This window comes from Vanellus vanellus (assembly GCF_965231255.1).
Source record: "Vanellus vanellus genome assembly, chromosome: 1".
NCBI lineage: Eukaryota > Metazoa > Chordata > Aves > Charadriiformes > Charadriidae > Vanellus > Vanellus vanellus.
The window spans coordinates 4549542-4574808 of record NC_138905.1 but is presented as its reverse complement, the minus strand read 5'-3'; the positions used below and the strand labels follow the sequence as shown (position 1 = coordinate 4574808).

General features: G+C 44.3%; 1 protein-coding gene across 1 annotated transcript in view; it reads left to right on the top strand.

The window, feature by feature from the left end:
* The window catches only part of PRKCQ (protein kinase C theta), a gene marked incomplete at its 5' end in the record, with an annotated part of 47172 nt that extends 22359 nt beyond the window's left edge, over positions 1-24813 (top strand). Inside the window, 6 exons of the mRNA XM_082495550.1 lie at positions 5753-5844; positions 8376-8438; positions 13633-13771; positions 18009-18197; positions 21663-21791; positions 23004-24813. Coding sequence (XP_082351676.1) covers positions 5753-5844; positions 8376-8438; positions 13633-13771; positions 18009-18197; positions 21663-21791; positions 23004-23159 — 768 coding nt within the window. The 3' untranslated portion in view covers positions 23160-24813. The remainder of the gene's footprint in view (positions 1-5752; positions 5845-8375; positions 8439-13632; positions 13772-18008; positions 18198-21662; positions 21792-23003) is intronic.
* Positions 24814-25267: the final 454 nt, after the last annotated feature.

Here is a 25267-nt window from a genome sequence, read left to right as displayed (position 1 = left end):
ACGTCTTTCAGCCAATGCGGATGGAAATATTTTTTGGAAGTGCAGGTGTTACTTGGCTTTTTTTTTTCCAGTCATCTTGGAAACACCTGATTCAAAGATACCTGGCCAAATTTGAACCAGCTGATGGGAAAGCTAGGGAAGAATGGAGAAGTTTATGGAGGCTTTGAGGATTTTGCCTCTTGCAACCAGCAGGCTGGAAAACTGGCAGGGTCTCGTTCAATCCTGGCCCAAATTTCAACATGGTTCGGTAGAAATAGCAGCGTCTCAGCAGAGCTTTGGGATTGCATCAAGGTTTTGCCAGAGTAGGTGTGAACAGCTGTAATTATAACATCAAAAATATGAAGTCTTTACAAGACACTTCTCGGTGGTGTCAGCCCATGTGGTGTGAACAGGTGGAGTGTATTGGCAAGGAAAAGATGGGCCCAGCTCACAAGCATGGGGTTTTTAAGTGGTAGATGATCGACATATTAAATACACATATTCTAATTGTCTCCCTGTTATCCAGCTCTGAGGAAAATCGGCTCAAAATACATACAGCTTTGCCTGGGATTTCTAAAAGTCTGCAATGTATCTGCTCAGTTCTTTGTCCTGAAAAAAGTTGATTTTTTCAAACAAAAACGTTGCTTTCTTCCCCCTATTTTTCAGCTGATGAAATGTTTAAGTTTCATAAATTTGTCTACTTTTTGTTTAGTTTTTGGTCTGGTGATTTGTTTTATCTCCAGATTTTCACAGAAGTTTTTATCCAGCCTTGAGAAAATGAGTCTCTTTCTGAGATCTCACCCAATACTGGTAGGAAAAGCCACTTTCTTTTGCACGACTGGGCTGTCAGTAACTCAATTTACCCCTGTGAACGAGGAGCTATTGCCAGCCATGTCTGCACCTTTATGTATACATATGTATTTTTATATATGTGTATAATATATTCATATGCTTTGTACCAAGTAGATGGGCACACACAGCGCAGCATCCCAAATGAGCAGTTTAACGTGCAGTCAAAAAATGCTGACAGGGCCAAGATTAGAACAAAAAATAAATCATGAGATCAGGCTGAACTATTTGACAGCTGTAAGAAATGCTGCCATCTCCAGAAGATAGACCCGAGAACAAAATTAAACCTGAGGTTGCTTTAATCTGTAACAAATTGGTTTTGCTATGGTGCAAATAGGCCATCTTAATACCTCCTATGGCCACCTACTGAAAGGAGTGACCCTGCGTTAACTGTTCTTCATGGGAGTAGACACAGTGAGGGGTGTGCGCACCTCTTGCTTTCCCACTGGATGGGATGTTGTGATGGGACCGCAACACTCAGTGGGTGATGCGGTGGAGAAGGGCCGAGACCTTTGGCTCCCATCTGTCCCATGAACCTAAAATAGATGATGAGCTTGGATGAGCACCCAGACCAGGCTGGGCTCAGCTGCATGAAAACGTGAGACAAGAATCAGCTGCAGGAATTGCACGGTGTCAAACTTTTCTCTTGGCAAGGGCCAACCTGGTTCAATGGGCACGCAGTGGGGTTAGGTCATGTAACACGTGTTGAGGAGCCTTCTCCACGTGCAGCCATTTGCTCAGGTAACTGCTCTAAATAAGGGCAAAGCCACACAGTCCTGCAGCATTAATTATTCCGATACTCACCCTCCTGGAAGCCCTGGGAAGAAGATTTTTGCTCTTCTGTAAATGGTGTTAAATTGTGTATTTGTATGTACACGAGTGCTTTCAAATGCAAAGAAAACAAAATCTGAAAATCTCTGCAGAAAAATGCTCTGGAGGGCTTCCAGCTGGTTTGAGGAATTTAAAAGCCTGTTATAGGATGTACCTTCAAAAGATCAATTTAAATGCTGCCTGCTTTATACTCATTGTTTATAAAGTTGAAAGCGTCTCTGATAGTGACTATTCATTCTCACAGCAGTTGCATGCGGAACAGAAGCAGGTTGGTTTAACTCCATCCCTGCCGCGTCCTGGAGAGGCAAAGAGAGCGGGTGGCTCTGCAGAGAGGAGCTCAGCTCAGCACAGGCACTGAGGGACAAGAAATTGAGTTCTTGCAGTAATCAAGTCTTTCACCACCTGGCAGGATTGTGCCGACTAGGGAACCATGTTGTTTTGTGTGCAGGATGCACACCAGTATGTGTCTGTGTGTTGTACAACATCAAGTTGCACAGTTCTGCCTGCTGTAGGAGCATCGTTTTGTCCTCCTGCAGAGGGGTTTGTCATGTTCCCTCTGTTACAATGGAGAAGGCCCCTGAAAGATGATCTAGAACTAGGGAACGGCTGACATAGAATCATAGAATCATAGAATGGTTTAGGTTGGAAAGGACCTTGACGACCATCGAGTTCCAACCCCCCTGCCATAGGCAGAGACACGTCCCACTAGACCATGTTGCCCAAGGCCACGTCCAGCCTGGCCTTGAACACCTCCAGGGATGGGGCCTCAACAACCTCTCTGGACAACCTGTTCCAGTGCCTTACCACCCTCAGAGTGAAAACCTTCTTCCTAATGTTCAATCTGAACCTGTCCTCTTCCAGTTTAAAGCCATTCCCCCTCGTCCTATGAATATGACATATGAATGTCCTCAAGACAAGTAGTGCCAACTATCATGGGGCAGCGTCCATTGCCGAGTGCAAGAAATGCCTTTACGGTCCTCTTTGAGCTCTGTGGTTGTAAAAATGACCCCCAAACTCTACCATAAGACCAGAGCACTGGAACAAGCTGCCCAGAGAGGCTGTGGAATCTCCTTCTCTGGAGATATTCGTAACCCACCTCAATGCATTCCTGTCCAACCTGCTCTAGGTGAACTTGCTTTAGCAAGCGGGTTGGAGAAGATGGTTTCCGAAGGTCCCCTCCAACCCCTACCATTCTGTGATTCTGTGTGATTCTGTTCTGTTGTGTGAATCTGGAACCATGACCAGAAGTTGGACTTGAGCATTTGCTACCCGAGGATGCTCTCAAGGTGAAAGTGAGGGGCTCTTCCCAAGCCTCCTTCAGAGATGTGTAGGTCTCAGCACTGAGGAACAGCATTCCTGTTTCTTCGTTTGGCATCCCTGAGCTAGGACCATCACAGGGGATAAGGGCATGATAAAGGCATGCCATCCCAGCTGCCACATCTTGAGAAATACCCACATAACTCATTCTCGCCTGCTCCAGGTGCTGACAGACTTCAGAGCCTGGTAGTAGCAGATGGGAGCCATCAGGTAACTTTCCCAGGACAAGAGGAAGTGTAGGTCAGAGCCTGTCTGCAGACACATCCTCCATGCCATTCTAACCCTTTAACCTCTAGCACACTGATGAATTTTTGGTGGTTTCAAGCATGGGTTTTGCTGCTTCTCATTTTTAACGTGTTCTACGGCTCTGTAGATCTCAGGCGTAGGAAGCTGTCTCCAATAAACTGTTACAGCTTGCACTGTTTGATTGTATCTTGCTACTCATAATGAGGTACTTAGGGCTGATGCCAAGCAATTTTTCTCTATGGGCCATTCCAGACAACTGACCTTTATAAGAAGCAAAGGGAAATTCAAAGTCTTAGAGCAGAAAAGTCAGAGTGATGCCATCTTTCTTTTCAGTGGTGTTTATGCACCACTCCACAGAAGCTGGTGGACCATGAACTTCAGTGTTAATCATGTCTATATCAAGCTTGTAGTCTTCAGCTTCATAGCTTTAGGCAGTTGAGCAATGGAGTTCATACACCAATCTTTGGATGTCAATTAATCTGAGAGACGGTCCACCTTTTCTTTCCTCAGATGGCAGAAGGATGCTGCCAAAGTCCCCAGTTTCAAGTTAGAGCCCCCAGTTCAATTAGATAGGTGCATCAGATAGTTGCTCAAATCCATGAGTGAGCAGAGCACGACTGCTTGTTCTGCTGAATAAGCATGGACTTCAAGTTATGCTTAAAGATGTGTGATAAGGTGTAGCCAAACTCAGTGGACTTTCCATGGAAACACAGGTTTTTTTCTCCTTCCCAATCCACTGAAGCTGAATCTGGACCATTTGAAGACCCACAAGGTTTCTTCTGTCCCAGGGTGATACATGTGGCTGCTGGTCTGTTGTTGGCTAAACCTCATCACGTCCCTGTGATCCTTCACAAAGAGCATCTGTTCAAGTGTTTTCCTGGATGGGCTCCTGAGCTCATATTGCTTCCAAGATTTATGCATTTCTGTACTAAATTGCCCATCTCCAGTTGGCCTTCTTACTTGCTTAAACTAACTTACGTGCACAGACCTCTACAGACACAAGACCTTCAAACTCAAAACCCGCACCTGTTTGGTTTATTGGCAAAATTTGTATTCGTTCCCTGGGAGGCCAGATCTGGCTTGTCGGATGACAGGTGGGGTTTCCAGCCAGACATCTATTAAAATAAGAGTACTGTAATTAAAAGGATCTGGCTAAGGAAATTGCACAAATTAGAGCAGACAGCTGTTATCTGAAAGGAACAAACACTTGTTTTAAATAGCCAGCTCTTGGCTTGCTGCCAGAGATGCTTACGTTAGATATTATGGATAAAAATCTTCCTTTAACTGTTAAAAATATAAGTAAAAAGAACTCTATTTCCCCCCCCCCAAAAAAAAAATCAGCAATACACAACAAATAGAAGATATTAATAAATGTTAATGTGCCATAGAGATGACTAACTTCCGATGAGTACAGAACAGAGGGGCTTTTGAGAAAAAAAAAAAATACTGCATCCATTTTATTTTATCCATGCATTTATGCACAAAAGCCGAGATTCCTGAAACAGAAGTTTAAACCAGGAGCATAACTTGTTGCACAGATACACTTCTTCCAGAAAAAGACACTCCTCCTGCTTTGTAGGTGCAATTCAATGTGGAAGGGATTGGTCTGAATCAGCTTCAGGCTTCTGTGGGGAACTGATGGTGAAGTTATGGCTCGTGAAGCAGCAGGGGGATCAATGTGGCGTACGTCAAGGGTTGGAAAGGAAACCTTGGTGATCGGTTCCACTCTTTATTCAATACAGAAATTTCCCCCATCCTTCCTATGTACCAGGAGGAGTGTTTTCCACTGCCCTGGTAGAACGACTAACAGTTGCGTGCAACTGGGGACAAGGGCTGCATCTTTTTTCCAAGCTGATCTGACACGCAAGCACTCAATGGGCATCCAGAAGTATGGTTAATTCATGGATCTTCCCACTAGCGAGTTATATCTTGCCTTGTTGAATAGAGCAGCTTTCAGGCTTAAAATCAAGCGTGTGCTTAAAAGAGATTGCTGCATCTGGCCAGTGTCTCTGACAACTTGAAAAAGTCAGACCCACGTGCCTCCACAAAAGATGTGGAGGAATGCAGGTAACACCAGCTTGAGACGACCCCACTGGATGGATAACGCACTGGGCTGGGAACCAGAGGAGACCTGGGATTTACTTCTGCCTCTTCCACTAGTCCCCCAGAAAGCTTGTCCATCTGTCCTTCTGTTACACAGGCACTGTAGAGTTACTCCTCCCCTTCTAGTGAGCCTTGAGGTCTGCTGGTAAAGATCCATGGCACCAGCTGGTTATTAAGTAGATTTGCGATGTTTGCTAACGCTGTTTATACAATCCAGAGCAGAGAGGGCGAGTACGAGCTTAGAGAACAAAGAGGAGAAATGAGGAATCTGAGAAAGAAACTGCTTTCTCTCCAAAACCCTCCCTGTAATATTTTTAATCTTTTCCTTCCTCTTTTTGACTGCTTTCTGTGTGGTTTCTTTTTTTTTTTTTATTATTTTTATCTTGCCCTTCCCCACCCCTTATTGTCATCTTGTCTCATTCTCTAGGAAAACCTCTTTTTTGTGATGGAATACCTCAATGGAGGAGACCTCATGTTCCATATCCAGAGTTGTCATAAGTTCGACCTTCCCAGAGCAACGTAAGATGCTATTATTACCTTTTGGCTTGCAGGTTGCACACATGGTAGAAGCAAAGGCAGCAGCTGCAGACACCAGGGATCCTGATTTTATTCCCAGATCTGCTACTGTCCCGTAGTGGAAACCTTGGGCAAAACATTTGACCTCTCTGGTGCTTACCCAACTGCAAAGTAGGGATAATGCTTGTGCTGGAAGCTCTGTCCCAGCTCTCTCCAAACAGAACAGAACAGGCAGGTCATCACCCCGGCTCAATGATGGACTTGGAGGAAGTCACTTCCTCTCCCTGACATCTTTCCCCTCCAACAGAAGCCTTTTTCGAGCCTATCCGCACAGTTGATTTCAGGAGGACGTGACCTTGCTTTGCGTTCTTGGTCAACCAGGGAAGCTATTTCTGTCTGGAAGCGTTACAGATGCTGCTATACCGTCATCAGCATTGCATCTACCTGCAGGCTTTTCCTTTAGCCTGCAAACCGGGGACCTCCTTCTAGCCTGTGACCTGGCGCCTGTATTTCGCTCTAACCTCAGCATAGTCCCACAAACATTTGTTCAGAGACAAGAGCTGAGCTGGATAGAAGCTCTCCCTTAGGCTGCCCTGCTTGTGGGATCAGTCCTCTTCCCAGGACTGTAGACCCTCAAACAGAGAGGGACTCCAGAAGGACCATTCGATCCACCTGAGGTCCAACAGCTCCAAGCATGCCTAAGACCTTATTTACATGGCCCATGGATGAGGGTCATTTTAAAGCAACCTACAGGTGTCTGGTGTGAATTACGGCAGCCTTGGGGATGCTTTTTGTTGCACTCATGGAGTACAACGCTCAGCCCATAATTGGAGGCCCCAATAATGACATCATGGACCCAACCTCCACCCCAGATTTACTGCCATCAAAGAAATCCCACAGATGCATTTTCAGCCATCTGTGGAACCAAATATCTTGTTCTTAACAACACCAGGTGGCCTGTAGCCAAGCTGCAGGACCTGCTTAAGCTGAGGTTCCTGATCAAGTGATCAGAGGTGAAGCTGTTGTTTGTTAGAAGTAATGGGATTTTCCCTTTTCCCCTTTAAGGTTCAAGGGGGGGGGAAAAGAGATAAAACCTATCAAAAGTGAAAAAGGTAAATTTAAACAAAAAATTAATACACCAACAGAGAATTAAAAATTTATTTAGCTTTGATTAAAGTAAATAGAAGAATTAAAATAAATGAAAGGTGCTTTTAATCCTTCTGTGAGCAAAAGGTATTTTAAAAGTCAATATTGAAACCACTATAGGAATTAATTTTTATTTAATAATTAAAAAAAAAAAACAAACCCGAAGCCTCATTTAAATCAGTGTTTAATTTGATGATTTTTTTTCAAAAGCATTTGAACATTCAGATTTAAGGGCCAATGCATTAAAGACTGAAGGAGCAGCGCTGTACAACACTGGAGGGGTGTACCACCCTGCCGTTACATTCCTCTCTGGGAGAGCACTTCCATTGTGCAATGGTGGTTCAGCCTCGCGCTGCCTCCTTGCAGCAGGATGTGGTGTTGTCCTTTAGGCAGAACTGTTTTGAGAACAAAGATCTCAAACTTGAAAAGACTCCAGAGACAGGCCACCGAGCTGCTAGCTACTTCACATCTTGGGGGACATCTCAAAAGCGAGTCAGAAACGTGAGCAGTGAAGTGGTCTGTTTGAGAAGCTGAAGAGACTGGCTGTGGTCCCCAAACCCAGGTGCCCACCTGCTTGTCCCGTTGCCGGGACCGCTGCACTGTTTGTGCAGCAGCTACTGAAAGTGGCAAATTATAAGTGCTCTTTTGAGGTCTGAGGCATTAACTGTAATTTGCACTTTGCAGTCTGGTGCATTGCTGTAAATCATTGATTTACTTTAAATCACAGAATCATAGAATTGTCTAGGTTGGAAGAGACCCTTGGGATCATCGAGTCCAACCATCTACCCTACTCTACAAAGTTCTCCCCTACACCATATCCCCCAACACCACATCTAAACGTCTCTTAAACACATCCGGGGATGGGGACTCAACCACCTCCCTGGGCAGTCTATTCCAATGCCCGACCGCTCTTTCTGTGAAAAATTCGGATACCACCCAGCCTGCCGCCTTTGTGACAGGGACTGTATCTTGAGGTAAAGTGGTAGGAGCTGGGTGGTGTATTTTTGCTCCGCAGCTGATCTGGAGACATCCTTGGGCACTGAAGGAGGTATCCTCAGTGTCAGTTATGTATAAAAAAAAATGCAGCTAGCCATGCAGTGTGGCTTCTAAATCCCTGAAGATGAGTAGGCTCCAAATCCTGACCATTTCACAAGTTGGTTTCAGTGGGAGTTGGGCTGCTAGCCATGTGGCATGCTTTTGGGAATCTTACATCATCTGTCAGTTACCTGTAAAACCCAGTTGCCCCAAGCCTTCTGGAGACACTCCAAGCCTTCGGGGGACTTAATGAAATTTTGGCTCCTGTGGAGGCAAAGTTTCCATCATTTTGGGTCTAGTTGAAAGCGCCTGTTGGGAATCATCCGTTCTAACTAGTGCCTTCTGTCACTCAGGTTTTATGCTGCTGAAATCATATGCGGGCTCCAGTTCCTCCATTCCAAGGGCATAATATACAGGTAATTTTGCTCTTCAGTGTCTAATATGCTAAACCTTTTCTGCTTTCCCTGCAATCACTAATGGTAACTGAGAGACTGTTGCTTGGATGTACTTAATGGTATTGCATCTCTATGCAGATTTCCTTTTTACAGTCAGGCTGGTTTATTTTGAAGAGGCGGTGTAGAAAAGGCAGTTTTGAGCCCTTTTTGAGAATCCAGTCCTATTTCAGTTAATATTAAAACAAGCCCTTTGATGCATTTATACTGACTCATTCATATAGCACCCAGCATAGGCACCCAGTTTAAGCTTTTCCTGTATGAAGGTATATAAGGTCAAGCTAGCCATGAGAAATTTGGTATATCTTCTGTGCTGGTTACCCTGGGACAGTGATGACAAGCTCAGCTCAAGTAACAACAGCAGGGAGACAGTGATATACCTTATTTTGGGGGTTATTAGCAGGTCTACTGTACACAGTTCTGTGGGGAGATGGGATTCATCTCACCATCATGAATCTGAGCTGGCTGCCCAAGCTCTTCTTGTACTAAGTAGGGAGGAGTGGGCTTTTTCAGGTTCATCAAACCTGTGTTAGAGTGTGTGTGAGAAGTGCTTGTTTCTAGTGGTGGGCTCCACAGGGAGCTGATGGGGACTAGGTGGGACGCTGCAGGCAGCTGCACTCAGACAGAAGAGTCCTCTCCCAAAGTTACTGGTATGAACTTAGTCCACAGTGCGCCAACCTCTCAAATCCCAAGGAGAATTGCCCATTCCAGTTTCTGCTTGAGTTCCCTAGGAAATTCAAAGTTATGCATGGATGCTTTGATCTAATCATAGAATCATAGAATGGTTTAGGTTGGAAGGGACCTTGAAAGTCATCTAGTTCCAACCCCCCTGCCGTAGGCAGGGACCCATCCATGGAACTAGGTGATCTTCAAGGTCCCTTCCAACCTAAACCATTCTATGATTCTATGAACAATTTGAGTGCAACCGTCCAGCCAGTTCCTTATCCACTGAGAGGTCCATCTGTCGAATCCATGTCTCTCCAACTTAGAGACCAGGATATCATGCAGGACAGCGTCAAACGCTTTGCCCAAGTCCAGGTAGATCACATCAGTTGCTCTTCCCTTGTCCACTACCGCTGTAACCCCCTCATAGAAGGCCACCAAATTTGTCAGGCATGACTTGCTCTTGGTGAAGCCATGTTGGCTGCTACCAATCACCTCCTCTTTTTCCATGTGCCTTAGCAGAGTTTCCAGGAGGATCTGCTCCATGATCTTGCCGGGCACAGAGATGAGACTGACTGTCCTGTAGTTCCCCAGGTCTAATGCACAAGTGGTGTGCTTCAGACCTATATGAAAGGACAGAGACAAGTTTGGAGCAAGAAGGGCTGCAGAAATCAGGCCACTTTCTGCTTTCTCATGGCCAAACGGAGGAACTGAATTTCTGGGGAACTGTAGTCCAGCTCCTTTTCATGGCAAAAATTAGTTACTATATTGCAGCCTTCTGTAAAAGCAGGAAGCAAATAGCTTGTCACAAACAAATGAGAAAGCTCACTAAGCTATGATGTTTGCTGAAACAAAAATGAGCTTATTTCAATGTTTATCATGTAGTGTGAACATTAGAACGAATGCTGAAAGTGAATGGCTTGTTTACAATCCACTCTCCCATTAAAACTCAAGCTTTGATTCATATAAACTCGCCTTATTATTCATTATTAGTACTCATGTGGGAGCCATTTATAGTCTTTATCGACCAATGATGGTGATTGCATAAACATGAGATCAATATCAATGACATTAAGCTAAGATGATCTCTGGGGTCTCAGCAAGTTTCTGGCTCTAATTATTGTTCTGGATGACTGAAGGGAAACATTTTCTGAAGTGCCCAAATCGCTTAGCCATGTCTGTCATTTTTACTCAGACTTCTCAAAAAGGTTGATTGAAAATATCTGCAGGACATTGTGAGTTTGTGGCAGGACTGTTAACACTGGCATTTTGTTTATAATTCACATTTTTATTTGAAATTGCTACACCGGTGGTCTGTCAGGGTTTGGGACCCGTTTCCTCATGGAATGAGAGAAATGTTTAGAGTTTGGAGCCTTGGGAAACACGGGCAAATCGGGATAGCTAGACATTGGGTAGCATGGTGCTAGGAAGAAATAGCTCATTCCCAGGAGTCGGTGCAGCATTCATTGCTTTGGGTATCAAGCTTTGAGAGAAAAGATTTAACCAGTCCTACTCCTTTTTCCTTTTTTCATTGAAGACAACGACAACGAGGTCAGTTGAGAACGCACAGCCTTCAGTATCTCAGTCAGAGCTAACTAAGCATTTAGGAAGGTGAATAGGAATCATTTTTGAAACTACTTCACTTGCAATGTAGTAAGAATAATGAATCCAGCTGTTCTGTCTCATGCGCCCGCGTTTGGAAATGCTGGCTTAAATTTTAATGAATGAGCCGAGGCGTTTTTGGCAGAAACTCCAATTCCTGGAGCCAATGAGTTTGAGACTCATCAAAATAATGAAAGCGAACTGTAGGTGATGGGTTTTTTGTTTTGCTTCGATCTACCAGATGAATAAAAGCAGTGTTGGCAGCCAGAGATTGATCTCACTGGTGTAAGTAAAATAAGTCATTCCAGCTAGAAATTGTGACAACATGAGTGTCTGCCACTTGGAAGGCGAATGTCTCGGTTGTCTCTATATTTCTTTTTAATTGATGACTCCCACTTTTTCTTGGGCCATATTCTAGCAGCAGCAAACAGTTGCCCCACAGCAACAATTTAGTGTGTAGACACTGTGAGGTCTCCCACCCTGACTGGGACCTGGCCGAAGCAAGACGAGGAGCTTTGCGCAGAGGGAGGCTGAACAACCACCTTTCCTGCAATTGTAGGCAATCATCTCAGGAACATCATGCATTAGAAATTTAATTCTTTGAGGGAGTCAAAGGCATTTCTAAAAAAAAAAAAAAACACATTATAAAACAGTTCCAAGTGCAAGGTCCTGCACATGGTTTGGGGCAATCCCAAGCACAAATACAGGCTCGGCAGGGAATGGCTGGAGAGCAGCCCTGAGGAGAAGGACCTGGGGGTGCTGATTGACGAGAAGCTCAACATGAGCCAGCAGTGTGCGATCGCAGCCCAGAAGGCCAACCGTATCCTGGGCTGCATCAAGAGAAGTGTGGCCAGCAGGTCAAAGGAGATGATTCTGCCCCTCTACTCCACTCTTTTGAGACCCCACCTGGAGTACTGCATCCAGCTTTGGAGTCCTCAGCACAAGAAGGATGTGGACCTGTTGGAGTGGGTCAAGAGGAGGGTCACAAAGATGATCCGAGGGCTGGAGCACCTCTCCTATGAAGACAGGCTGAGAGAGTTGGGGTTGCTCAGCCTGGAGAAGAAAAGGCTCCGGGGAGATCTTATAGCCCCTTCCAGTTCCTAAAGTGGTTCCAGGAAAGATGGGGACGGACTTTTGTCAGGGAGTGTAGTGATAGGATGAGGGGTAACGGTTTTAAACTGAAAGAGGGGAGATTTAGATTAGATAGCAGGAAGATTTTTTTCACTGTGAAGGTGGTGAGACACTGGAACATATTGCCCAGAGAAGTGGATGTCCCATCCCTGGTAGTGTTTAAGGCCAGGCTGGATGAGGCTTTGAGCAACCTGGTCTGGTGGGAGGTGTCCCTGCCCATGGCAGGGGGGTTGGAACTAGATGATCTTCAAGGTCCCTTCCAACCTAAACCATTCTATGATTCTATGATTCTCACTAGTAGGGCAGCTATATAGCAGCCTCATATTTAGGACTCCTGCCTGAGATGTGGAAAATATGCTTAGGCTGTGAATCAGCACAGGTTGAAAAAGACCAATTGTATCCTCAGCTCTGGGCACAAGCAAATGTTGTGTCTGGGAATTTTGGGAGCCCTGAGAAGCAGCAGTGACTGATAGCACAGGATAGGCAGTGCAGGAACGTGGGTGCTCTGAGACCAGGTAAACCAAATTCTACCTACATCCCAGGTGAAGTGCAACATTACTGATCCAAACATCTCCCTGAGTCATTATTTCAATGAAAAGCAAAACTTTTAGGTAAGACATAAAAAATTTAACATAGAATCCATGCCAGCTTTCCTTTGTTTCTGCTTTTTTCTTTATTTTACATGCATTTTTCTGCTTTCAGTGGTTGTTCCCACGTGAGGACCTCTTTGTTCTCTGTCAATGGCCATGAATCATCAGTTCACTTGCTTTTATTCCTTTCTCTGTGCATTTCTTTTTTTCTCTCTCTGGGCTTTTTGCTTCCCACAGTAGCTCAGAGCTTGAAACCTCGGACAACAGCTTGGCAGCTATGTGTGAAGGGCTTTGTAAATCCCCGGGGCTCAGATAGTGCAGCCCAGCAGTGAAAGGTGGTGGGTGTTCTGCTGATGTCTGGGATTATTCTGACCTTCTGCAAGCCAGGCTTGAGGGTCCTTATTTCTTCCAACATTGGAAGAGCCTGCACTGGGAGGGACATTTGGCAGCAGCTTCAGCGAGAGTACTGAGACTCCCAGAGGAGGAGAAAGTGAGCATTAGCTGGTCCCTTCTTGCTCACCTTCTCCAAGCTGTTAGGGCAGAAACATCAGCTGGCACAAAGCCCTTTTTAGCTTCCCTATTCTGCATCCTTGAAGGAGGGAGCTTTTAGAAGATCATAGAATAGAATCATAGAATTTTCTAGCTTGGAAGGATCCTTTAAGAACATCAAGTCCAACCATCAACTTAACACTGCCAAAACCACCACTAAACCATGTCTCTAAGCACCACCTCTACCCATCTTTTAAATACCTCCAGGGATGGCAACTCCACTGCTTCCCTGGGCAGACTGTTCCAATGCTGTTCCTTTCCGTGAAGAACTTTTTCCTAATATCCAATCTAAACCTCCCCTGGCATAACTTGAGGCCGTTTCCTCTGTCATTAAATTGCCTGTTTCTAGCGAGAAGAGGTCAACCCTCCCTCTTTACAGCCTCCTTTCAGGTAGCTGTAGAGATGTCTTGGGTAAAGTCTTCTCCAGCTGGGACAGGAGGAATGAAGAAGAGGGATACTGAAGTCCAAGAAAGCAGCTCCTCATTCAGCCCGCAGCCTTCCTTTGTAGGCACATGTAAGCACTACATAGAGGCAGATAGCAAGTTAATAAGCGTGACCTGCTAAAATAACTTGTATGGCTCTGTAACACTTTAAAGGATGGGTTTCCTTCTCTTCCTCTGCAGAGACTTGAAGCTAGACAATGTCCTTTTAGACAATGAGGGGCACATCAAAATTGCTGACTTTGGGATGTGCAAGGAGAACATGTTTGGAGATGCAAAGACAAGTACTTTCTGTGGGACTCCTGACTATATCGCTCCTGAGGTAGGTTTGGGGTCCAGGGAGATCAGCAAGCTGTTGTGGGAGAGAGAACATGTCTTAAGACATGACTGTTGGTCAGTGGTGGAGGGTGCAAAGAGTAATAACCTCCTTTTGAGCAGTTCCAGGCTATAAACTGGATTGCGGTTTGACTCAGAATCTGAGTTGCTTTCTGGCATTGCATGTTTTTGTGGCTAATTCATTTTTTGTGCAAATGGGCCTGGGAAGCAAGTGGTGCTTGGCTTAACCAAGAAACAGAATGCTTAATGGAAATCCAGTTTGGGCCATGGCAGAAGAAGCTCCAAGAGGTAGGTCCTGCAATTCAGGGACAGAAACAGCACGAGGAATGGGAAACATGTTCCCTCGGTAAGTAACAGCAGGCTTCCATGGCAGTACAGGCTCCTTGATAGCTGGTAGGAAGCTACAGGCACTTCTAAAGGATGATGTTCATCACAACCTAAGAGAGGAAATAGAGAAGGGTATAACAAATTGCCCACCTGGAGGTGATTCTCTCTCCTTACTGATTAACCACCTTTTAGATAGAGAAGAGTGTCTGGGTCTACAGTAAAGCAAAGAATGGAGTTCACCTTCCCTCTGGGATATGCTCTGATGCTTGAATAGCGATGGGACCCATAAGCTTCGACTTCTGTCTTACTCAGACGGGTTCTTAGCTGGCTGCAAACACAGCCTGCATCATGAGCATCCTCCCAGAGTTGAATAAGGCACTATATGTTCTGCAAAGGCTTTGCCATCAGAGGCATAACCTGAAAACTGAGCACAGGCTTGAAGGTCTGTCTAGATCTAAAAAACTGCTAATAGCTGCTTGTAAAAGGGATGTAGATGCTTGGAGACATAAACATGAGCATGGTCATACATCCTGATTTTCCCCCCTCTAAATGCCATCAGTCAGAGGAGAGGTTGCTGTCTGGAGGACAACTGGGACACAACCTGCTAACTCTGGGCTCTGGACTACCTGTGTCTCTGCTTTGGCTGTGCATGGTGCCATGACCTCATGTCACTGCATGAAGCCATCTCTGGAGGATATGCCTCTACAAGTTGCCTCCTGGTGAAGGAGGTTCTAAAACTAGAGATGATGGAGTTGTACAGGGCCAGACTGTGCTTGAGCTTACAAGGGCAAGGCAGAGCTTGTAGCTTGTGTTAAGGTCCTGCTCTGTCCCCTTGACTCAGGAAGGCTGGGGCTTGCATGGAGACAGACTCCAAGCTCCCTGCAAAAACTTACGAACTTCTCCTTCTGCAGTTGATATCTACTGATACTTGATGGAGAAAAACTGAACCTGGCCTCCATGTGCCCATGCAATAAAACTGGCTGGTCACAGACACTGGACTCCAGTTTGCTCATAGCAAGATCCTTTGCACTTCCCCTTATTTCTTTCCATTTTTTTCTCAGACAGAAACTACTCTTCCCCCCCCAATTAATTTAGATATGTCAGACTAAATCCCTGCAGAAAAGAGAAAGCTCCCTTAACCTGGTGACTTCACACAATGATAGATCTTACTAGGAGGGGCTTTGACTAATTAGGTGGCAAATTGGGGCCAAAGAAAACATTTTTCAGCTCAGAGAAGAACCTACAAGTCATCCATGCATCATGTCCCACTTCACTCTGAAATCCATTTATTTGCCTTTCAAGATCCTATTTCCTGATTTTAGTGTTTTCATGATGGATATTGGTACTTTCCAAATAGCTTTTAAAGCATTTGATTTTTCCCCCTCCACTATAATTCATTGATCTTTTACTGTGCACCAAGGGCTCGATTCTCATCTCCGTTACACCACTGCTGACACAAAGGCTGGTCTCCTCAAATCAATTGGATTTGTATTGCCTAAAAGCAGGTGTAAGTGTCCTCTGCAGTCAAGCTGCAATTGTCTTTTATTCCACTTCAATATGCTTTTATTTAAAAAAAAAAAAAGCTATTGTCTGATCCTAAAAAAAAAGAGAGCCAAGTGATAATCCATTATCTGTGATTTTACTTCATAGAAAAGAGACAGACTGAAATAGCTCAGAGTTTTATTTCTGCACCATCATTTATTTTAGAGATTCAATGAGTGCATATAAAATGTTTTACCTCTAAATTGAATGCGCTGCTAGAGTTTATGGATCATCTCTCCCGCCGGAGTCAGGAGCACTGGACTTTTTGTCAGTATTTCAGTGCAGCTGCTAGCACTGTAATTTGTTACCGACCCAGCACCTTGGCTACAGCCGGGCAAATAAGGGGGCTTGGGGTCAATATACTAGCAATTTTTTAATTTCAGAAAATATTTGACAAAAAGAAAAAGACTTAACCTGAAATGAAATTGTTGAGTTTATTTATTTTTTTTCCAGAGAATTGCAAAGCTAATAAACCTTTTCTTTGACTGCCACAAAACATTTACTTTCCATTTCCAGTCATTTTATACTTTAAAAGGCAAAGCTTTATAAAAATAATTTGTCTTTTCAGAAGGAAAAGTTGGGATGATTTTGTTTATAAGTCATCCAGTAGAAATATATTAGTGAGTCTTACTGATTCCTTTTTTTTTGGCTTTGAGTGAAACACATTGTATATATTGTTTCTTATATTCAAATTGCTTTTTTTGTCCTTTTTTAGTCTCCTCGTTTGATGTTTTTGGAGTCAGTCATCAGCACTCTATATCAGCTTGGGTTTAGACCTCTGATATTAAGGTCACACTTTGCTAGATGCCACAGGCACATCAGAGAGGGATACTTCTCACCTAATGTGAGAAAATTCATCTAAAAATGAAGCATTAAATGGCACTTTATAGTGTTGCAGAAGGACAAGCATCCCAGAAGACAAGTCATCCCTTCCTATCTTCGGTGTGTAAGTCAGTTAAATCACCATTTTCCCTCCATTGACTATAGAGAGACTCTGGATAACTAAATTAATAAGACACATAACTTTTAGGCAATAAGATCTGGGCCCAAGTGACAATTTACAAGCAATGAAGACAAGGTATGAAAACAGTCAAGAAATTACTCACCCACTTCCACTGTACCACAGAGCCAGCGTTAAAGATCACCTCTCTAAATCATAATTTTTCGACTATCAGCAGTTTCATATGTGCTGATCTAGATAGTTATTTTCACTGGTATTAAGCCATCACCGGGGCTCATCATTGATACCTACACCGTAGCTATAGCATAGGGTATGACATTGCAACCAAGCTGTGGGCTCAAGAGTAAAGAATGTGCCTTAAAATGAGCTATTCCCCTCACCAACTCTAAATTCCTGATAAGGATCCTAGACATCACAGTCATAACACGTACCTTTAGACATCTGCACCGTAAATATCTACAGATGAGCTGGTTGTCCAGGCTCCTTGCAAACAAAGAAGACAGATAGGGAGTCGTATTTCACAGTAGGTAGATATTTAGCTGGATGCCTAAAAGTGGACTACTTCTCTTCCTTGACCATAAAAGAAGCTAATGATAACTAGTTCAGCTCTAGGTATCTCTATAACAGGTATCTAAAGACAGGTGAGATTAATTTTGCTTCCCCAGAGGGGAAGTTTGAGAACTTGGTGGTGTCTAGCCAAGTTTGTACGGGAAGAAAATGCCACATCCCTTCTTAGGGGAGGTCGTCACTCCAGAGGACCCCCCCTAGCCCCCACACACTGGATGTAGCCTTCACTTTATAGCTGACACAGAAGGCACAAACCAATGGACTGACTGAGGACAAATTCCCATTCCTCTGCCTGTAATTCAGTTGGTCTCAAGAGGACAGATCAGCTACCGCTTTCTCATGTTTTTCCTGGGACAGATTTTGCTGGGAGAGATTCACACCGTTTCTACCGGATGATAGTCCTAAAGTACCCTTACACTGCCACACTGGAAATTTTAAAATACAGCTTGTGTGAGTTAAATCAGTCCCGAAATGCTAATGCCTAACCATTTATCTTCTTGGACTTCATGAGTCTCTTTTGAACTCTTGGGGTGACTTGGAGAGCAGGCAAAAGATGACTTGCCTCCCTTTTTATGTTTGAAATCTCTCTGGTAACCAAGGATTTGTTCAAGTAACTGAAGGGTTACATCCAACTTGTTAGCTGTAGCGTGAAGGACTGTTTTGGCACCCAGGTGTGGCTGGGACTTGGAGCTCTTGGTAAGCACCTCTGCTATCCCAGTCAGTGCAAAGCAGCAGTTGAAAGGTCGGGGTCTGGCCACCCTTTTGAAGTTGAAATACTCTTGTCAGATATTTTGCATCTGTCTTTGTCACTCCTCCCTTTGGGCAGATATTGCTGGGACAGAAGTACAACACCTCCGTTGACTGGTGGTCCTTTGGTGTCCTCCTGTATGAGATGCTTATTGGCCAATCTCCTTTCCACGGCCAAGATGAAGAGGAGCTTTTCCAGTCTATCCGTATGGATAACCCGTTCTACCCTCGCTGGCTTGACAAGGATGCAAAGGACATTTTGGTGAAGGTAAGAATTACCACACATCAAATGAAAGTCTTTTTGCAGGAACTGTCATCTTTGATTTGTGCATCTTCAGCTGTTGTTCAGAGAAACAAATTTGATGTGTTAGGGCCAGAAGGAGTCACTTTCTTGTCTGTGGACCGCAAAGCACACCTGACCTAAGTCATAAGGCCGTCTTCGTGTCTTCTTTCTCCTGAGCTTCCATGATGGCTCCTCGCGTCCATTAAGTAGGATCGCAGGGTATAAGATACCAGCAGAGATTAGTTTCTTTTCAGAGGAATCCTTTAGATGCAAGGCGTGTTAACTCCTGGAAAAGATATTCTGTCACGCTTCAAACTAAGAGTTACAGTGACTTCCATGGAAATTATGGGTTTGAAGCAGTTCTTGTGCCTCCGAGGTATGAGGACATCTGGGGTACATTGCTTTGGTGTTGAGCTTGGTTTTCATGATGGAATATTTTACATCTTTGCACCGAGCTAAAGAACAGGTTAACAAAGCCTGAGCTGAGTCCTGAAGTGGCAGAGCCCACTGAAGCTAGCGGCACCATGTCATCTGGACTTTTGGCCTTTTAATCTCCTACATAGCAATGCATGGGGTCCTTTGTGAGTGCAGCACTCTTCTGTTTCCCCTCTTTTACATTCCCTTCCATCAATACAGCATTGTTTTCATTGTCTCCTTCTCAGCCCCACGCCGTTTAGCATTGTAGCATTTCTGGTTTGGGATGCAAATTGTTCTAGAGTTGCAAGATAAAAATGCAACAAGGTCACACCTAGTCTACCAAGCTACCTCCCCTCAGCTGGGCTTTGGACTGACATTGAACGTGGTCTAAGATAAGGCATTTTAACTCGAGATGGAGCATGGTGAGAGAGCATGTACAGAGGCTGATGTAAGGTCACTTGTTCATCATGAGATTTTGGTCATATTTGACCTACAGTCCCTACCTTGACTTTTGCATTTACAAAGCGATGGGACAACATTCGGCATTTCAGTACAAAAAATGAAGAACAGGAGATTATTTTAGCATCTGTGCTGTGCGCAACAAGGCCCAGATGTTTAGGTATCACTATAAAATGATAATAATGGAAGCAATCAAAAGCAGTTCTTCAGGAAGACGTGCCATAACAGACTGAGATTTTGAACGTCTATTTCTGGGACATATGCTGCCATCTTTCTGCACAACCAACCTGTACTTCTGTTAGGATTAGAGATAGTAATCGTCTTTATACCAATCAATAATCCTCCTTGCTTAGGAAAAAAAACATTTTCTCAATTGTGGGCTATTCTCATTGCCACTGGCTCTGGATAGTTACATATTCTGCCTGGCAGAAAAGGACCTGGGGGTGTTGGTGGACAGCCGGCTGAGCATGAGCCAGCAGTGTGCCCAGGCAGCCAAGAAGGCCAACACCATCCTGGCCTGCATCAGGAATAGTGTGGTGAGCCGGACTAGGGAAGTAATCATCCCCCTGTACTCGGCACTGGTGAGGCCTCACCTCGAGTACTGTGTTCAGTTTTGGGCCCCTCACTACAAGAAGGACATTGAGGTGTTGGAGCGTGTCCAGAGAAGGGCTACAAAGCTGGTGAAGGGTCTGGAGGACAAACCTTATGAGGAACGATTGAGGGATCTGGGGTTGTTTAGCCTGGAGAAGAGGAGGCTGAGGGGAGACCTTATCACCCTCTACAACTACCTGAAAGGAGGTTTTAGAGAGATGGGAGCTGACCTCTTCTCCCTGGTGACAAGTGATAGGACAAGAGGAAACGGGTTCAAGTTATGTCAGGGCAGGTTTAGATTGGATATTAGGAAGCATTTTTTCAATGAAAGGGTTATTAAACATTGGAATAAGCTGCCCAGAGAGGTGGTGGATTCACCATCCCTGGAGGTGTTTAAGAAAAGGGTAGATGAGGTGCTTAGGGACATGGTTTAGAAGTGGTGGTGTTTTTATCAGGGTAGGTTAATGGTTGGACTTGATGATCTTAAAGGTCCCTTCCAACCTCACTGATTCTATGATTCTATGATTCCACCCTGCTCAATGCCTGTATGATCAGCACAGAATTTAACCTATGGAATCTGCTGTGTAATCAGTTGTCTGTAGGACAACTCAGTTTTGGTAAGGCTGTGCCCACAGTGTTCACCAAAACCCAATGCCCGGGTTTTTTTCAAACAGGTCCTCAGTGGTCCATACAGCAGGTTCTTTTGCTGCCACTTTCGGCATTAGATATTTCTATTTGTTCTTTGCTGAGTGGTACCTATTGTATGCTTGCTGTTGGCCAAATAGAGTAGGAAGAAACTTTTACCATATGTAACCTAAGTCCATTTTGAGATGACCTCCAACGGTGAAATGCTTTTGAAAATTTGCCCTTACCTCTGTAGACATATTGGCTGCATTCAGGACACCTGCTAGTATTGCCACTATGCATTTTCATTGACTTTAGAGGTATCTAAGATCTGGTGCTCTGTGGGCCAGCTGACCTGGAGGCCCCAGACATTTTACTGCAGATATAAAGATAAATTTTAAGCTATTCACATCCACCATTACAGCAATGCTTCAACACTACTCCCTGCTCACAAACATTGAGTGGAGCTCTGAAGCATTTAGCGTTCCTCAAAGTCTCCCCCAGAAACACTTCAACTGCTTCCAGAGACATATGGCTTCTGCATCACCATAAAAACCCCTATGACGAAACAGGCTATGTTTACACAAAACTGAAGAGTGGGCTCAGACCTTCACATAGCTGATGGTGAGAAGATATGCCCCCAGTTCTAGCTTTTTCCTACCTTCAGCAGAATTAGTCATCCACAGGACTTGCAGCCTGCAGTGTGCAGCAAACACAAGCTATCTGAACTGGGAGTCTTTTGACAAAGTAGATGGTTGTCCGCATCTGAGCTAGTCAGTGGAGAGAAGCAAGCACTTCCAGAGTGTCTTTTATCTCATCTTCAAGTATGTAAAGTTGGTCAGATGATTTGCACCTAAGATGTCTGGTTTTCTCCATTAATTATAAAGGGTCAAATATTGACACTCCAATTGTCCAAAGGTATAGGAGACAAATACAACCCCACATAGGCCAGGCTAGTATTTTCACAAATTATGCTTATATTTCAACCTTAAAAAAATTCCTGAGAACAAGAAATTGTCTGTACTGCTTGCAAGTGCGATCCAGATATTTCACCTGTGTAGTTGTGTATTTGCATGCTCAAACACACATATTGTTGCTGCTGTAGCAAATTTGCCCTCCCTCTCCTGCAAAGGAAAAGTATGGCCAAAGTCTCTCAGTTTTGGCATATTTGGCTAAGAATCCAACCTGGTTCCCTAATCAGAAATTCAGTAAGTTAGAAGAGTCTTTACACTCTCGCCAACCAGTTTGAAGTTTGAAGTCTTCAGTTTGAAATCTGAGACACTATCTGGTAGGACTGTCATAGTGAATATACTGTTATTGATTAAAGACTAAGGTATTTATCTTCATTCAATGTTCTAGCTTTTTGTGAGAGAACCTGAGAGGAGACTGGGAGCAAGAGGGAACATCCGCCAGCATGCCTTTTTCCGGGAAATAAACTGGGAGGCTTTAGAAGAAAGAAGGATGGAGCCTCCTTTCAAACCGAGAGTGGTAAGGATGCATCTTCTTTCATTTCCACCCATCTCATGTCTGTCTTTTCTGAATGATTCATTCCCTAAATATTTAAACCCTCCAGCACATGCTAGCAATAAACCAAAGCCAGTACTCACAGTAATGTTATAAACCCATTTATTTAGGGGCACTGTCCAAAATCTTCAGGCATGGGTCTTTAATATCAGAGACCTCAAAGCCTGTTTAGATACACGGAGTCAGCATTTTAAAGGTGGATAAATGTCATCTTCACACTGGAACCAAGAGTTTTAGGCACCAAGTTAAGGCTTTCAAAATGCCCTCAAACTTTCAAGGTTTTCTGGAGTTGCTCTGCACATGCAGCCTCTCTGTCCAAAAGCAGCAACCATCTACAGTTTAGATCCCCCACAGCGTCCAGTCATTGGAAAGATAATCGTGAACTATGCACCTCTCTTGGCTGGGGTGCCTGGCTTGGTCATCATGACTACTCCTTTCTGATGGCTATAAGCCCAGCTCTGGCATGCCCACACCTGAGAAACCATAAATCACTCATCACTTTCTCAGTTACCGTAGGAGGAGTCTGAATGACAAATAAAACACATTCCCTTAACCACATAAGTGCTACCCATTCTGTAGTGATTATCTTCCATTGCACTGCAGAAGGTAAAGATGGAAAAGCAATTCAGGTAACCGGGTGGTTGGCTAAATCAGGGTGGCCCTGAGGGTTCATAACAGCACTATTAAACTATTAAAATCCTATTAATAACAATAATATAATTTAATTTGACAAGTGCCTCATACTTTCCTTTTATAGTCCTTCACAAGTGTTATTTAATTGATGGGTCCAGTCCACTGTGTTACAAAGGTGCAACATCCCTGCCTGGCAGAATTCATGGATCACAAGCTCAGTGCCTCCTATATAATATTCATTCCCATTACTACTTTAGTAAGATGGTAACAAGCAAGTGATTAGCACTGGTTGCTGGATATTAAGAGCACAGACAGAAGTTCACTGCAGTTTGATGTGTTAATGTGCATCGTTTGGGCTGGAGTAACTAATCATTTTGCAAAAGGCCAAGAGCAAATGCATTGTGGGTTCCCTGGCTGAGCTGAGCTTGCTCCCAACTGGTTGACCTGAGCCCATAGGAAGCAGCCTGATAGGGCCGGTACCATTGCAATGAAGATCTGAATATTAGTGGTTTGACATAATTTTTTTTTTTGCTTTTCTTGAAGAAATCGCCGAGTGACTGTAGCAACTTCGACAAGGAATTTCTAAATGAGAAACCTAGACTGTCCTGTGCTGACAGAGCACTGATTAACAGCATGGACCAAAATATGTTCAGCAACTTTTCTTTTGTGAACCCTAAAATGGAGAAAATATTTTCCTGAGGCCTGCTGTACTGAAGGAATTCTCTGGAATTGTTTGAGTAACACTTTGTCAACTGAAGACTGTGCATAGTTATGTTTATCAAGAACCCTCTGGAAAACCACCTCAGTGAAAGTTTGTACCGTGCCTCTGGTTTCTCTGTAAGAAAAAGCAAGTATATTTGAGCTTCTGGAGATGTCAATACCCGTTTCTGCAATTCTCACCTAGGCCCACCTCCTTCTGAAAGACAAGTGGTTTGCTCAAGGCCTGAGGACATCTGGGAAGACTTCAGGCTGGATGCTTCGGTAACCTCCACTTGTACATATGCAGAATTGTGCATGTGTGCACAAGGGTTTTGAAGAAGCGATTTAACTCCCTACACACTTTAAAAATAACGTTCACAGGTGTTAGGATTCAATTTTGCTCCACTGGGACAAAGACATTTTGCAGGTGCCCGTTCCAGTGTTCGTAGACCTCAATCAGAGGCGCTGGAGCTAAGGACTCAACCCGAAGGAGGATCGTTGCCATGGCAAGTGTCAAGATCAATACAGAAAACCGGTGGTTTACACTTAGTACTTGAGCAGGAAGGACAGGAAGTTGCAGTCCAGCAGAAAGCCCGGAGAACCCCTGTTCTAAAGCTTTAACTGTCTTTGCACACACCAGGCTCAGAGCAAGATGTGAACAGGGCTTTCTGGAGTTTTATCCTAAAACTGCATGAGAAAGGTGGAAGAGGTTTCCTCCAACCGTTGTTTAAGCGCCGTAGAATTGGCCTTCCAGTCACAGCATTGGCATATTTTACTTGAAAGGTGGTAATCAGCCCTCTCAAAGGCTGATATACTTTGTATTGCTCTAAACGATGTTCCAGCTCTTTGGCATGCATGGTGGACATAGGTCAACAAGCTGCACCCAACGGTCACAGGGCAGGACAGCACATCAGGTGAGGGTGGTGCTCTCCTTCACCTCATGACATTTTGCTGTGTGTTCTATCCCTTTGCAGTCTGTGGAATTGTAGACGGGTTTAAAAATAAAGTCTTCTCTGGGATCCTTTAATTGTGGGATCCTTTTAAATAAAGATGCACTGTTTTCTGAAGTTGGAGAGATGTACAACCGCCCAGTTACTACTTGTCACTGAGATACCAGTTAAATACTGGGTCAAAATTAAGTCAGAGCCCAAAAAGAGGATTCTGGAATCGCTTAGACTTCGGCAGTCACCCAAGTTGGTGTTAGGCTCTAATTGAAGTGTGTACATTTGGAGCTTCGTTGCATTGACCCCTGCAGTCCATGGAGAAGAGAAGCTCTAGAAGGTGACTCATCCCAAAATCAGATTCCCTTCACAGGTGCCTTTCTGGCTCTGCTGGACCAGGTTGTCAACTTGGACCTCCCACCAGGACGAATGCAGCCTTGCAGGCAGTGTCGGGGTATCGCTGGCAGTGACCGCAGGCACCGAATCCTGCAGGACCAAGAGCAGAAGTGCCTGACGTCGGCAGGAAAAGCAGAGCGCCCTGGAAAAGGTTTCAGTCCAGTGACTCATTAAATCCTTGTTTGTGCCGTGTGAAACGCAGGGGGCATCTGTGCTCGCAGTTTGTGCAGCTGGTCACCATGTTTATTTAGAACGGTTAACACGAATTTTTTAAATGCCAGTGCTGTTTGTACAGTTTAATAAAATGTTGTGTACAACTGGAAAACAGGCATTGAAGTGATTAAATAGGGACAAAGAGCAGAGGTGCTTAGAAAATCCATTAAAAAGCCTCTGTGCTTTCTGGGGGATGTTCCCCAGGGGAATTTCAACCCATAAATACATGGGATCATCAAGCATTTGCACAACTGTAACTACTCCACAGATCAGTATCTAAAAAAAAAAAAGAATTTGGCACTGTGCAAAGGTATCCAAGAAGAGAGTAAAATGTTCCTTTTCACTACCAGAAGGTGACACAGCTGTAAATGGGGTCTGGTATCTCAAAGGGGTTGCAGAGCCAGATGTAGCAGAGGTCGTTACTATTAGGGCGATTCAGACCATCTTCCTTTGACACCTGAATGAGGCTGGGCTGGATCAGCCGAGTCCGGGGAGGGCCTCATTCTGTCCCCATGCTATAGATGGAGCCTGGATGGCCTCACCCAGACTGGAGATTGC